Source organism: Rhincodon typus, chromosome 21 (assembly GCF_021869965.1).
Source record: "Rhincodon typus isolate 14 chromosome 21, sRhiTyp1.1, whole genome shotgun sequence".
Taxonomy (NCBI): domain Eukaryota; kingdom Metazoa; phylum Chordata; class Chondrichthyes; order Orectolobiformes; family Rhincodontidae; genus Rhincodon; species Rhincodon typus.
The window spans coordinates 41772692-41788820 of record NC_063352.1 but is presented as its reverse complement, the minus strand read 5'-3'; the positions used below and the strand labels follow the sequence as shown (position 1 = coordinate 41788820).

Sequence of the window (16129 nt, the reverse complement as noted above, 5' to 3'; positions counted from 1 at the left end):
TGTTTGTTCATTGTGTTCGAAGGTGTGCTATGGTCAGCAATGTGGGAGCCAGTATCAGAAATGGTAAATCATTCTCCTGGGTGAGCAATAGACTCAGAGATGATTCATGTAGTACTTTCTTAAATAATGGCATAAAAATGACTTCCAGTCAAAGACAGTTGGAAAAAAGGCAGATCAAATTCTTGGGGTTAGTAGGAACTGCAGATGCTGGACAATCTGAGATAACACGGTGTACAGCTGGATGAACACAGCAGGCCAAGCAGCATCATGCTCCTATGATGCTGCTTGGCCTACTGTGTTCATCCAGCTCTACACCGTGCTATCTCAAATTCTTGGCACAGGAATGTTCCCTTTCCAGCAGGTCTCCATCAGCTCAGTGTAACAGTACCGAGTGCAAAGAGCAAAACTGAGGCATTGTTGTTCTTTTCTACTCCCCTAATGCTTTCAGACTTTCCAAAATTAAATTATGCTAATACGGAAAATGGTCAGAACAGTAGTCATTTAAGTTTCAATCTGTGCATTGATTTTCAAAGTCTAAGTTGACCTCATCACCCTGAGGAACCATTTGTGTGTGTTTGTCTCCTGGGTATGTTGAATATTTTTGCCTGCCGCTTGTTTTCTGATGAAGGTACAAATGCTCTTGTCCTTTCTGTTTCTTTCAGTTCCTTTAATCTTTCCCCACTGCTAGGTGTGGAGGGTAAACCGGTCTCTTGCAGTTTGGTAACTCCTTTTTTGCTGGCATTTTCTTTGTTGACTTCAGTATTTAAGGTAACTTGCTTGTATGTCAACAGTCGACCTTTTCGTTTCAATTGTTCATTTCCAACATCATTCATCAATTCTAGTAAAGTTGGTCCTGTGGGTATAGGCAGGGGTGGGTGCGGTGTATGAGGAAATAAATAAAAGTTAGCATATTTAGCAGGTGGTTTGCTCAAGGATCCATGCCTACAAATCAGAGACACCAGAAGAAAGAGGAAAGATCCTTAAAATACACAGCAACACCATTTAGATGGTCAGAAAGTTCTTCACAAACAGGGGCAGTGGCAATCTGGAACTCCCCTTTCTTCCAGGAAGCCGCTGAATTGGATGGCAATTCAAAATGTCAAAATTGAGATTGATGTATTTTTGTAAGGTGCTAAAGGGTTAGAGAACAAGCACAGGAAATAGATTTAAGACACAGGAAATAGATTTAATGGCACCAAACATACTCGAGGAGTAGAATGGCCTACTCTTCTTGCAATGTTCCCTCCAAGCCATTCTTTGTCTATCAGTACAGAATGGGTTTTAAATCCTGAATGAATTATAATTCTGTCAAACCTTCCCACTACACTTCTTTTTCTGGGGTCCATTATTTTTAGGCATGCATCTATTTTACCATTCGTTGAACTCTGAAATAATTTGCAAAATTGATCTCCATCTCTGCTCCGCTAGTCAGTGGTTCAGTCGATCCAAGCAGATCAGATTACAAGATTCAGGTGGTGATCCTGACTTTGGATTCTGGCTGAGACCAAATAAAGGGAGGTTACACCTAATCTCAGCAATCCAGAGTTTGGAAGGAGGCATTTTTTCCCCTGGAGCACCGGAGGCTGAGGGGTGGCCTTATAGAGGTTTATAAAATCATGAGAGGCATGGATAGGGTGAATAGCTAAGGTCATTTTCCTCGGGTGGGGGAGCCCGAAACTAGAGGGCAAAGAGTCATAGAGTCGTACACCATGGAAACAGACCCTTCGGCCCAACCAGTCCATGCCGACCATAATCCCTAACTAAACTAGCCCATATCCCTCCAAACATTTCTTATTCATTTACCTATATAAGAGTCTTTTAAACGTTATAACTGTACCTGCATCCACCACTTTGTCTGGAAGTTCATTCCATGCATAAACCACTCTGTGTAAAAAAGTTGCCCCCATGTCTTTTTTCAAATCTTTCTCCTCTCACCTTAAAAATATGTCCCCTAGCCTTGAAATCCTCCACCATAGGGAAAATACACCTGCCATTCACCTTATCTATACCCCTCATGATGTTATAAACCTCTACAAGGTCACCCCTATACTGCCTACGCTCCAATAAAAAATGTCCCAGCCTATCTCCCTATAACTCAAACCCTCCATACCTGACAACATATTGGTAAATCACTTCTGAACCTTTCCAATTTAACAATATCCTTCCTATAACAAGGCGACTAGAACTGGACACTATAGTCCTGAGGCCTCACCAACATACTGTAAACCTCAGTGTAATATCCCAACTCCAGTACTCAAAGGCCTGAGGAATGAAGGCAAGCATGCCTGCAAATTTCAAAGAATTATGTATCTGAAACCCTAGGTCTCTCTGTACTACAACACTCCAAGTCCTACTTTCACTTGTATAAGCCCTGCCCTTGCTTGTTTTACTAAAATGCAATACCTCAACATTTCTCCAAATTGAATACCATCTGCCACTCCTCAGTCCATTGACCCAATTGATCAAGATCTCATTATAATCTTAAATAACCTTCTTCACAGTCCACCAAACCACCAACCTTGGTGTCATCTACAAACTTACTAACCATGCCTCCTATATTCTCATGCAAATCATTTATATAAATAACAAAGTGGACCCAGCACCGATCCCTGTTGAACACTCCTGTCACAGGTCACAGGTTACAGGTCAAAGGTTTAAGGTGAGAGGGGAAAGACTTAAAAGGGACCTAAGAGGCAACGTTTTCATGCAGAGAGTGGTGCGTGTTTCGAATGAGTTGCCAAAGTGGTAGAAGCTGGTACAATTACAACATTTAAAAGGGATCTGGATGGGTATATGAATAAGATGGGTTCAGAAGGATATGGGCCAAATGCACGCAAATGGCAAGAGATTAATTTAGGATATCTGGTCGGTGCAGATGAATTGGACCAAAGGATCTATTTCCATGCTGTACAACTCTATGTCTATGACTGTGTAAACGACAGCTATCACACTGTCACTGTGGGAGTCAGAAATCTCCTTAGCAGGAAGTCATGTGACCACGGCTGTAGCCATCTTTTGATATTGAGGTCAGACAGGATTGGGTGGGACAGTATGAGTGCATTTCCTTAAATGTAACTGAAATATTGGCCCCACGTCTCCTGTCAATAGGTCAACTATTTTCATCTTCATGATTCATCCACCACTGGGGGTGCTTCAGTGCAGAAATGAGGTCTTAATTACCCTAAAAAGTCCATTTTTTTACTGGCTACCCACCATTTGAGGACACTCGCTCATTTCGCATTGATCTGGCTTGTTGCAGTCTAGCCCAGGATGGTAAATACCAGCAAACTGGCTGTGCTCCCACAGCAAATGTTTCTGCCTGGTCATCTCAGCACTCACATATGTGGCCACTTGAAAATTCAATAGCTCTGGTTATTCAGAATGACCATTTAAACTCCTTTTTTTAAAAATGATTGATTTACAGAAGCATCCCCATTACAGTATCATCATTAAAAATTTAACAACTGCCTTACCTTCATTCCTTTGCGTAATCTTTACATTTCCTGATTCATCAGGCACTATGGATTTCCGGACTGGCTGTAATCGGAATTCTTCCCCATTGAAATTAGCGAAGCTGGATGCACGGATAAGGAGCAGGAAGATTCCGAATCCCAGAACAATCTACAACACCGTGTTTGAAATGAGCCCCTTTCAAGTGCATTAATATTGACCAAACTACGTGCCTCAAAATGGGCCTCAATACTATAACATCTCGGTATATCACTTCACGTGATAACATCACGTATTTAATGATTTGGTGAGTTAAATTAACAACGTACTTGATGAAGGATTTTGTCTGAGGTTTGGGATGGCTTTTCTTTAATAATTACATCCTCAACCTCACCACTCAACCCAATGATTCTGTGATAAGCTGCCAGCACAACATTTTGGACGAATTTGTTACATGGAAATTTTCTGCTGCATAGTATTTACAAAACAGAAACAGGCCAAAAAGTTCCATGAAAATGTGCATTCTGCTCATGAGCTTCCTCCTTCCTTTACGTCATCCTTCTCCTTGGAGAGATTATATCACTAAAACATTACCCTGACTCCCTGAGGGAGGTTCCTGAGGCCAAAGTATGATATCTTCTGTCATGTTTAAATGCCGTTTCTGACCGGGAAATACTTGCTACTGTAAAAATGGGTAACCTTTCCCCAGCATGGACTTCCGTTGTCATTGAACATGGACCTTCACTCCATCCATCTACAAGAGAGAGGGTGCCCAGATAGAAAGCTGAGTGGCATAGTGGCTTAGTGGCTAGCACTACTACCTCACAGTAGCAGAGAGCTAAGTTCAATTCCAGGCTCAGGTAACTGTCTGTATGGAGGCTGCAAATTCTTCCCCCTGTCTGTGTGGGTTGCCTCCAGGTGCTCCAGTTTCTTCCCACAGCCCAAGGATGTGCAAGTTAGGTGGATTGGCCATGGGAAATTGTCCATAGATGTGCAGGTTAGGTGGAGTAGTCATGGGAAATGCAGTATTATAGGATTGGGTGGGTGGGTCTGGAAGGGATGCTCTTTGGAGGGTTAGTGTGGAATTGATGGGCCAAATAGCCTGCTTCCACACTGTAGGTATTCTATGAAAGCTCCTTTGCCACTTGGAATAGAGGCTGTTTGAAACTATTCCCATGTACCTGGGAATGCAGTTCAACAAGATGTCTGTATAGTTCCATTTTTGTTTTAAACAAGACCAAAATATAATCAGTACTTACCAAAACAATCATAGCCACTATATCATATTGCTGAATTTATCATTGATCAATAGGAATTAGAGGTGGCACAGGAATGAATGATCGAAAAATCTCCTATTTCTCTGTGAAGAATGAACCCCTAATGAATTTTATTCTGTCAACCACATCATTCACCTTCGTTATGCAATGGAGTTAATCGCCTTTATTTAATTCTATGCTCATTGAATTTTCAGAGCCAGAGGCTTTTCAGTCGCGATCTCTGTTTCCACACCAACTTTGCAACCTTGTGAGCACTCCAGGAAGCTGTCCTTGGGTCCCATTCCCCTTTCTCATTCCCATTGTCTGCAATAATATCAAGATCTTTAGCTCTTTCTCTTCATCGTCACTCCCAGATCCTCGATTGCCCCTATGCCATGAGACTCCTCATACCCAATCTTGAATAAGCTGTGCCCTCCTATCCTGTTAAACATGGGGATGACCAAGGCTCATGGTGACTACCACAAACTCCATTATCATCTTCACTGCCTTCATCCCCTTCCCCCACCATTTGCAAGCTTGACAATTGGTGATGAACATTTGAATCCTTATCTTTTCTTTCACAAGAATGCCCACCGCCACCTCCATCACACTGACCTCTCCTACTCTTCATAGAATCCTTCTTCCAGTTTGTTTCCAGCTGCAGCCCTGACTAATGCAATGCTCCCCAGTTGGATACTCACTTTGAAGTGAGGAGCGTCTCAGGGTTGTGCTGGGTGTGGGGGGTGAAGGGTCTTGTGGATTTGAGGCTGAGAAACCCAGAAGAGCAGGCTTCTAGAACTCTCCGCCGAACTTCAAGCCTGGCCCCGATGGCCATATTTTGTCTCTGTTTCCCAACCGTGGACGACCAGACAGAGAGGCTGCTGGGTAGGCCATCGTCACCAGGGCCATAGCCCAGGGAGTGAGGAGGGGTCTGGAGGCTGGAGTGTAAGAAGATGATCCCACTCTGAGACCAGGGAGGGACAGGGAAACCAGGGATGGGGCCATTTGGCAACACCGAAAAGACCAGGAATGGAGAAGATCAAAACACTCCCCATTTGGGGTGGCACGGTGGCTCAGTGGTTAGCACTGCTTCCTCACAGCGCCAGGGACCCGGGTTCGATTCCACCCTCGGGTGACTGTCTGTGTGGAGTTTGTATGTTCTCCCCGTGTCTGCGTGGGTTTCCTCCGGGTGCTCTGGTTTCCTCACACAGTCCAAAGATGTGCAGGCTAGGTGGATTGGCCATGTTAAATTGCCTGTAGTGTTCAGGGATGTGTAGATTAGGTGTGTTATAGGGGGATGGGTCTGGGTAGGACACTCTGTGGGTTGGTGTGGACTTGTTGGGCCGAAGGGCCTGTTCCCACACTGTAGGGATTCTGTGATTCAGTCAGAGTGGGAGGTCGATGCTGTCATGTTCAATTGTTCCTCATTTAATAACGTGAGTCTGTTTAAGATTGGTGCTCACTGTGTTTGGTGGCTTAAACCTGGGTGTAGACTCAGAGAAAATAAAACAAAGTACGAAGAGCTGGAGGCCTATGAAGAAGCTATTTGAGAGTACTGTGTATAAAACCTGCTCCACACATAGAAACCAATGTCATCACTACATAACTCGGGGACTCAATGTTGTCTGATTGTAGCTGCTTGGTGAGGCAGTAATACTGGCTCCAGCAGAAAACCCTTACCTCCTGTGTCAGCAGGTTCATCTCTCTTTACCAATCTGGTTTCCCAAGGCCATGGTTAAGTTTAAACTCGTGGTACAATAGGACACACACAGTCTCACTGTAATGATTAAATTGCCCACCTCCTTCCTGTGAGCTGATTGGCTGCCTACACCCTGACCTCCCTCCCATTGAAATTGGAGGTGGGCAGGTTCGAATTTGGACACAGAATTTTCATATTTTAACACTGCAACTGTCCCATGTTACCACATTGTGCGGGTTAAAATTATTCCTGATTCACCAGTTAACTGGAAAAGAAACCTTACCCTTCCATAGCATCCCTATAGTGTAGAAAGAAGCCCATTGAGTCTGCACTGACCCTCTGAAGGGCATCCCCTCCAGACTCCTACATGGCATTTAGCATGGCCAATCCACCTAACCTGCACATCTTTGGACTGTGGAAGGAAACCCACGCTGACACGGGGAGAATGTGCAAACTCCACACAGACAGTCGCCCGAGTATGGAATCAAACCCAGGTCTCTGGCGCTGTGAGGCAGCAGTGCTAACCACTGAGCCATCGTGCCACTATTGTAGCCTGAAGAATTGATCCTATAGGAGTATACTCCATAGTTTGAGGTATGAAAATGGAACCTAGAACTCCCCAGTGGTGGAAGTGAAATGGTAAATTACTAACCTAACTCCCACATAACATTGTGTAGTAAAGTTATACTTACTCTGTCTGTGAAAGTATCTTTCCGCAGTTTTGCATGAAATACAGATGGACAAATGAAGCAAATGACTGTTCCCATGGTGGTTCCTATGATTGCTAACACAGTCTGCACTGAAAGACCAAACACAGACCACAGTCAGGGCAATGATGAGAATCTCGAGGGAGTGAGAAGGGCAAAGGTAACAGTTGTCTGAAATTTTGAACCAGTAACAAAGATCAAGCATAGATAGTTGGCATTTACAGACATGGGACTGTGCAGTATAAGGAGGAAAAGAGATGTTCGTTATGATGTTCTTTGGATTTGCTGGAATCATAAAGCACAGGAAGATAACCTATTTAATCTATTGTATGGTTTGCTGAGTTAACTATCCAATTAGTCCTACTCCCTTGCCCCTTTCACATAACCCTTCAAATTATCTCCTTCATGTATTAAGCCATTTCACTTTTGAAAATTACTACTAAACTTTTTTTCCATTTCCCTTTCAGGCAGTCCATTTCACATCGAAAAACTGGTTGTGTTTAAAGAGCTCCCTTCATTTCCAGTCTGGTCATTTTCTTACATTTCCTTACTCTCAATCCCTGCTTCAAACAAAACTTCTTTCACAATGGGAAAAAAATACTCGAACCTTACCCTTGCATGACTTTGTAATACAGTGTGGTTTTCGAACCAAACCTTTGTCACTGAACTTAGTTTCCTAGATATGACATAAACTGTCTTATGACAGCAATGTACACTAATCCTAACCCCGACCCTATTGCACTGTACGCTAACCCTATTGCACTGTACCCAAAACCTTAACCCTATGACTGTACCCTTACCCAAATCCTAACCCTAACCCTATTGCAGTGAGCCCTAAACCTATTGCAATGTACTCTAAGCCTAACCCTATTGCACTGTACCCTAACCCTAATCCTAACTCTAACCCTAACCCTATTGCACTGTACCCTAACTCTAATCCTAACTCTAATCCTAACCCTATTTCGGTGTACCTTAACTCTAATCCTAACCCTAACCCTATTGCAATGCATCCTAACCCTAACTCTACCCACCACTGGAACATTCCTAAGACAATAAATTAGAGAACATGTTTATTTAGAAAGAACAGAAAAGCAGTAATTATTGTCAATACAGGATACTGTCATAGCTTACAAATCAATCGACAATAATAAATGACAGGGCCCTATGACATCATTTTATCAGAATTCCCAGCTCGCCCCCAACCCCGAATTCAGAAGCCATTCAGCACCCCCATCCCGAGTCTGTTCTCCCATTAAAGTAAGCCACTCTCATACTGTTGGTTCCAGCTCACAATTCCAATGTCACTTACCATCTGGTACCAGGATACCTATGGTCATGGTACTGTAAACTATTAACATTGTAGTTATCACATGCTGACGAAAGGGCAAATCTCCACTCACTGAGAATGTGCCATCTTCTTTCTGCAAAGTGTGTAAAGAATACATCAGTGATTGCTGAGAATCCTTTGAGTTTGTTTTTAACCAGAATGTTGACTCATTTTTAAGCACATTCAGAAAAAGGGCAAAACCCAACAGGTCTGATCCATGATCCTGGAATAAACTTTCGCTGCATGCTCAACAGGACATCCTCCCTGTTCTATAAATGAATGGTTTGGCTAGCGATGTGGCAAGTTCTGGAGCACAGCTCTTCATCAATATTAATGGAATGTTGTCAGGACCCATAGCCTTTGCAATACCCAGTACCTTCAGCCGTTTCTTGATATCATGTGGAGTCAATCAAGTTGGCTGAAGACTGGCATTTGGGGACCACTGGAGGAGGCTGAGGTGGATTATTCACTCGGCATTTCTGGTTGAAGTTGTAAATGCACTGATGTGTTAGGCTTCCCCGTCATCAAGGATGGGGGTGTTTGTGGAACCTCCATAATGTTCCCAATGATTCCAGCTGTGGCCTCAGTCTGTCACAATTCCTGCAAACAGGAATTATTATTAATGGAAAACTAAGCCAATAGAAAGAGTAATTAGATGGGAAAGTGCAGGGAAATCTTGCAGCACTGGTTGTGTCCTTATAATCCACCAGCAATACTACATTAAAAGCAACAAACATACAGAAACAGGCCTTTCAATTTAATTAGTCTACAATGGGGTTTATGCTCTAAGTTTCTTCCAACTTCACTCTATTTCACTGTATCAGCTTAACCTGCCTTCTCCCACATGCACATTGTCTAACATCACAGTGGCTCAGTGGTTAGCACTACTACCTCACAGCACCAGGGACCTGGGTTCAATTCCACCCTCAGGTGACTGTCTGTATGGAGTTTGCACATTCTCTGTGTGGGCTTCCTCTGGGTGCTCCAGTTTCCCACAGTCCAAAGATGTGCAGGTTAGGTGGATTGGCTATGCTAAATTGCCTGTAGTGTTCAGGGATGTGTGGGTTATAGGGGGATGGGTCTGGGTGGGATGCTCCAAGGGTCGGTGTGGACTTGTTGGGCCGAAGGGCCTGTTTCCACACTGTAGGGATTCAATGATGATCCCCTTAATATATCCATGTTAATCACCACTATCTCTCCTTGTAAGGAACAAATTCCACATTCTAACTGCTCTCTGATCATGAAATTTGCCTTGAATTCCTTATTGCCTTTATTAGTAACTCACTTATAATTCTGGCCGCTGATGGAGACATCTTCTTTATGTCTACCCTATAAAGACCCAAGACCTCAATTTAAGTACTCCTCAGCTTTCTGTCTTATTGGCAATTATCGTTTGTCTGATTGATCAATAAACTAACCTCTTCTTCAAAAAGGAGCGTGCTAATGGCTTGTCGGCAGGGTAGAATGATCAGTGGGAAGTTTAATGTGAGTGAGATTAAAAAAATAGCACGGATGCCATTTGTTGCAAAACCCAAGGGTAGAGCAGCGAGTATATTGCCTGGTACAGCTTCAACGAGAGTCAGGTAGCCACAGACTCCAACCTGAAAAGTTTATTTAAAGAAAGAAAATAGTACAATATGAACATCTGCTTTCAACATGTTTCAGTTTAAAGGAACAAAATCATATCCATATTATAATTAAAGGTCTTCAAACCTAAAGCTGTGGAAAATATCCAAATATTGTCTTTGTCCCTGGTTACTATCCACATGTAAATAACTTCCCTGCCCATGATCGCTGCTGTATTGAAATGAAAGAATAACAGGGAATGTCAAGTTCCTCATTAAATCACCTGCTATCCTGCCTTAAATATGTTTTTCCAGCTCTTTATTGATACTGCCTGAGGCAGTTTGTTTAGTTTGAATCATCTTAACCTATTACATATATCTTTCAGTAACATGCTAACATTTATTTTAGATTTTTTTTTTATTTTAGTTTCGCTTTTCAACATTGCCTTGAAATATAAAAGAGTGAAGGGACAATTTTTACTTTGGTAAAGGTTGGACAGTCTAATCCCTATCAAGAATCGATTATACATCACCGGCCATTCACCTCAATCAAAATAAGAGTGAGTACAAAACAGCTGATCAGTTAATACCCTCTTACAAAATAAAATGTCCCTCCCCAGGGCCAGGAACGTTTAGGTTTCAAATTTGCCTTTTGTTAGCTTAAGAGTGATTTTGTCTTATGTCCACAATTGCATTTGAAATAGATTCCCAGTTTCGCATCTGCTTTTTGTCTAAGTGCAGCTAAATTCAGAGTCAGGATCTGGCCTGATCCCACCTCAAGGTGGAACAGGAGTAGTCGAAGGAGGAAGTTCTGTCCTATTCATTCTGGACCAAGAATAAGGGGTGTGCCATTCAGGATTGAGATGAGGAAGAATTTCTTCACTCAGAGAGTTGGGAACCTGTGGAATTCTCTCCCCCAGGAAGCTGTTGTGGCCAGTTCATTCGATATGTTCAAAAGGGAGCTGATCATGGCCCTTGTGGCTAAAGGGATCAAGGAATATGGAGAGAAGATGGGAATGGGATTCTGAGATTGCATTATCAGCCATGATGGTAATGATGGTGGTGCAGTCTCAAATAGCTGAATGGTCTACTCCTGCACTGATTTCCTATGTTTCTATGATTCAGGTAGGACTTTACAAATGTGAACTTACAACTTACAAGCTCAGGGATTACTCCAACAGTAAAGCATTGATTGAAACACACGCTGAGTAACTTACTACAGTATAAAAGACGAAGGTGGTGATGGTTGCTTGCTTGCAGATCACATTCATTTGCTCCACAGATTGCCCTCTGAGGCTGAAGTACATTGGAAGCACCAGTCTTGACACAGAAGGTTAGAGAAGATAAAACATAATGCAAACGCAGCTTAGATTGGAAAGTCAATGACCAACTCCAACATCAAATATTGCCCACACATCTAAGCCTGGGTGATGAACATTTGAGGTTGGCCTTACAGATGCTAGGGTCCTATTGATCCTAAGGCCAATTATTTGCCTGCCCCTTCCCTCTGAATTGTACAATTACAGAAAATTACTGTCCATGAGGGTGGTGTGAGACAGGATGGAGGTCGTGTCCAGTGACCCCTTCCTCAGGAACATTAACTTTGATTTCTCTCCGCAGATGCTGCCAGAACTGCTGAGATTTTCCATCAGTTTCTATTTTTGTGCCCAATTTCCAGCATCTGCAGTTCTTTTGGTCTTTATTTAGCCTGTGATCTGCATCTTGGTTCCTATGATTACTTGCTCATTCCTCTAATACGTGACAGTTTCCATATTGCAAATAGCATTTCATCAAAACGCTGTCCGACTTTATCACACTCAGGCATAAAACAACAACTTACATTTCTAAAGTGCCTTTAATGTTGTAAGTTATCCTAAAGCACTTTGCAGGACCTTGTATATATTAAAAAAAATGATGCTGAGACAAATAAGAAGATAATAATGGAAACAAACAGAAATTGCTGGAGAAACTCAGCAGGTCTGGAAGCATAGAATTCCCACAGTATGGAAGCAGGCTATTCAGTCCATCAACTCCACACCAATCTTCTGAAGAGCATCCCACTCAGACTCACATCCCTGCCCTATCTCTGTAGCCCTGCATTTCCGATGGCTGATCTACCTAACCTGCACATCTTTGGACTGTGGGAGGAAACCAGAGCACCCGAAGGAAACCCATGCAGACAATTTACAGACACCACACAGACAGTCGCCCAAGGCTGGAATCAGACCCGGGTCCCTGGCGCTGTGAGGCAGCAGTGCCAACCACTGAGCCACCGTGCCGCATCTGTGAGGAGAAAACAGAGTTAATGTCTCGAGTCCAGCAGTTCTGATGAAAATTCACTGGACTCGAAGTGTTAACTTTGTTTTCTTCCCACAGATGCTGCCAGACCTGCTGAGTTTCACCAACAATTGCGGTTTTTGTTTCAGATCTCCTGCATCTGCAGTTTTTTTTTCATTCTAAGGAGATATTAGGATGGGAGCAAGAGAGCAATGGCTTCAAAGGAAGCAAGAGAGGTTGCTGTGAGCAATAGGGATAGTAGGAACTGCCGATGCTGGAGAATCTGAGATAACAAGGTGTGGAGCTGGATGAACACAGCAGGCCAAGCAGCATCAGAGGAGCAGGAAAGCTGACGTTTCATATCGGGACTCTTCTTCAGAAATGGGGGAGGGGAAGGGGACTCAAATAAATAGAGAGGGGGGGCGCGGTGATACAAGGTGGATAGTGAAGCGGATAGGTGGGAGAGAAGACCATCAGATCAAGGAGGCAAGGATGAAGATAGTACAGGTGAGTGTAGATAGGAAGTGGGGATGGGGGTTAGTCAGTGAGGAGGGCGATAGATTTGGGATGGGATTCCAAAACTCAGGGATAAAGCAGCAAAGGCATGACAACCAGTGGAGGAACAATTAAAATTGAAGACTCTCAAAAGGCCAGAATTGGAGGAATATTTGGCGTTGGGTGGAGGGGCATGTAGGAGATTGGAGAGGGACAAGACCAGGGAGGGATTTGAAAACAAAGGCAAGGATTTTAAAATCTAGTCATTGCCACATAATGAGCAAAAGGGTGATGGATATTCATGTGCACAAGGATATGGGAAACTCTGTGCTGAATGAGTCGTTCCTGCTGAGGGGCTTAATTATACACCAGGAAATTGGACTCCCCCTCAGTCCACAGGTATAAGGTTACCCTTCCTTTCGAAGGAACACTGAAGCGCGTATTGAAAAATGACCTCTCGTCCTTGAACAAAGGATTTTTTCAGCTAATCAATCTCCTTCATGTTGCAATGCCTAAAGCAAGCAGTTTGCTAGCACCATATCTTCACTCCACTTACGGGTGACCACAGAAGGAAGTGGCAAATATTGGCAGAGTGTCAGCAATTCCAGGCCACTGCCATAGGTGGACTTTCTCCAACGCTAGTTCACCAGAGATCACAGAGTTCAGGCTGTACAGCAGCAGCTGAAACACAAGTGAAAAATATCCCACGTGAGTTTCTCATCCCTTTCAACACAGTACATTGTGTCAGCAAAACCACTGGCCTTAGCGTGATAGTAAAGAGCTGCTGTTATTTTCAGAGCCTCGAGCACATTATGTCAAAAAACAATACAACATTATAAAAGCTTTGACCTTGGACTGCAATTGTTACGAAGTGAGAGCTCAGTTAGTCGTTTCCAGGTGTTAAATGTACACCAGAGCAGATTTTGTAATCATTTCTGTACCCTCCCCCCATCCCCACTCAACTGTCTGCCTACATTTCCAAAAGAGGAGACCATAGACCTAGAGTGGAGTGTCACAGTGAGACTGAGGGTGGGGTGTCACAGTGAGACCAGAGACAATAGTGTAGAGGATGGCCTCCCTCACCAATGGTAGCCCTGGGCTGCTTGCAGAAAGGACAAAACAGCCATGGTCTCTGGTTCTGAATTGCCCAGTTACCAACTTTCCATTTCTACAGGATCGCTTCAGGTTTGGTGTTCTACAAGCAGTTGACAGTGGGTAGTGTCCCTGACTTTGAGACAGGGGTTCTGGGTTTGAGTCCCGTTCCAGAACGTCATGGCTGAGGATGCTGGATTCATAACGCAGCTGCATGATATAGCCAAGTGTCAACCTTCAAATTCTTCTAATACACACCAATGGCAGGCAGGAAGACCAGCAATTCCTAACCAGCCTTGTGATGAAAAGACCATTGGAGTTTCAACCATCGTTGTATACAGCTTCAGGCTGCAACATGCTGATGTCATAGAGTTATTGAGATACACAACACAGGAACAGACCTTCAGTCCAAATAGTCCATGCCGACCATATATCCTATATAAATCTCGTTCCATTTGCCAGCATTTGGCCCATATTCCTCTAAACCCTTCCTATTCATGTACCCATCCAGATGCCTTTTAAATGTTGTAATCCTTCCAGCCTCAACCACTTCCTCTGGCAGCTTATTCCATACACACATCACCCTCTGCATGAAAATGTTGCCCCTTAGGTCCCTTCTAAACTTTTCCCCTCTCACCTTAAATCTATGCCCTCTAGTTTTGGGCTCCCTCACCCCAGGGAAAGACCTTGTCTGTTTACCTATCTATGTCCCTTATGGTTTTATAAACATCTATAAGTTCACCCCTCAGCCTCAGATGGTCCAGAGAAAATAGCCCCAGGCTATTCAGCCTCTCCCTTTAGCTCAAACCTTCCAACCCTGGCAACATCCTTGTAAATCTTTTCTGAACCCTTTCAAATTTCACAACATCCTTCCTATAGCAGGACACCAGAATTGCACGCAGTATTCCAAAAGTGGCCTAACCAATGTCCTGTACAGCCACGACATGACCTCCCAACTCCTGTACTCAATGCACTGACCAATAAAGGCAAGCATACCAAATGCCTTCTTCACTATCCTATTTACCTGTTACTCCACTTTCAAAGAACTATGAACTTGCACTCCAAGGTGTCTTTGTTCAGCAACACTCCCCAGGACTTTGCCATTAAGTGTATAAGTCCTGCCTTGATTTGCCTTTCCAAAGTGCAGCACCTCACATTCATCTAAATTAAACTCTGTCTGTCAATCCTCGGCCCATTGGCCCATCTGATCAAGGTCTCGTTGTACTCGGTGGTAACCTTCTTTGTTGTCCACTACACCTCCAATTTTGGTGTCATCTGCAAACTTACTAACCATACCTCCTGTGTTCACGTCCAAATCATTTGTATAACTGCTGAAAAGCAGTGACCCCGGCACCAATCTGTGTGGCACACCACTGGTCACAGGCCTCCAGTCTGAAAAGCAACTCTCCACCACCGCCCTCTGTCTTCTACCATTGAGCCAGTTCCGTATCCAAATGGATAGTTCTTCCTGTATTCCATGTGATCTAACCTTGCTATCCAATCTACCATGTGGAAACTGGTCGAATGCCTTTTTGGGGTCATGATGATGTATCAGAAACCGAAAGTAATGTGGACATTTTTTAGTTTATTATTTCATTTTTGTTTAATAAGAGCACTGCTACAGAGCAAGAAAGAATGTGGATGTAAATTCAGACACTGTGTGGTAAAGTCCTGTATGGGACCCATGGAATGTTGCACCTCTAGAAGGTTAGCAAAATTTCTTTCAGAGAGAGGAACATAACAGGAAGAGGGGGCTAATCATCTCCCTCCATCACATGACACTCCCTCTCCTCTCAGCAGACAGCCATTTATCACAGATTTTTGTTGCGTTTTGCCCTGCTCGGAACACAAAGAGAAAGGGGCTAAAAGTTGACTGCAAGCCTGGTGGAAGAAGGTGGCTTGTGAACTGAGGTTCCTGTTTACTAGCCTGGGTTTGAGCACTAGTGTGCTGTGGAGATCACATTTGAAGAACCACCTGCTAGTCACCCCTGGCACTGCAGGTAAAAGGACTATCTGAATCCAAGTGCTGGAAGTCAACTCACCAGCAAGCCAAGAATCCCAAAACCAACTGTTCAACTATCATTCAGAGATAGCAAGAACTGCAGATGCTAGAGTCAGAGATAACACAGTGTGGAGCTGGAGGAACACAGCAGGCCAGGCAGCATCAGAGGAGCAGGAACGCTGATGTTTCAGATCAGGACACTTCTTCAGAAATGGGCCCATTTCTGAAGAAGGGTCCCGATCCAAAACATCAACTTTCC

At 43.6% G+C, this 16129-nt stretch overlaps 1 protein-coding gene across 1 annotated transcript in view; it reads right to left on the bottom strand.

Annotated features, from left to right (window-relative positions):
* Positions 1–345: 345 nt before the first annotated feature.
* The window catches only part of LOC125485689, a 169561-nt gene continuing 153777 nt past the window's right edge, over positions 346–16129 (bottom strand). The window contains exons 3-9 of the mRNA XM_048609748.1: positions 13333–13457; positions 11222–11324; positions 9858–10040; positions 8422–8533; positions 7098–7204; positions 3474–3621; positions 346–853 (exon numbers count right to left, since the gene is read on the bottom strand). Of these exons, the coding sequence (XP_048465705.1) occupies positions 549–853; positions 3474–3621; positions 7098–7204; positions 8422–8533; positions 9858–10040; positions 11222–11324; positions 13333–13457 (1083 nt within the window). The 3' untranslated portion in view covers positions 346–548. The remainder of the gene's footprint in view (positions 854–3473; positions 3622–7097; positions 7205–8421; positions 8534–9857; positions 10041–11221; positions 11325–13332; positions 13458–16129) is intronic.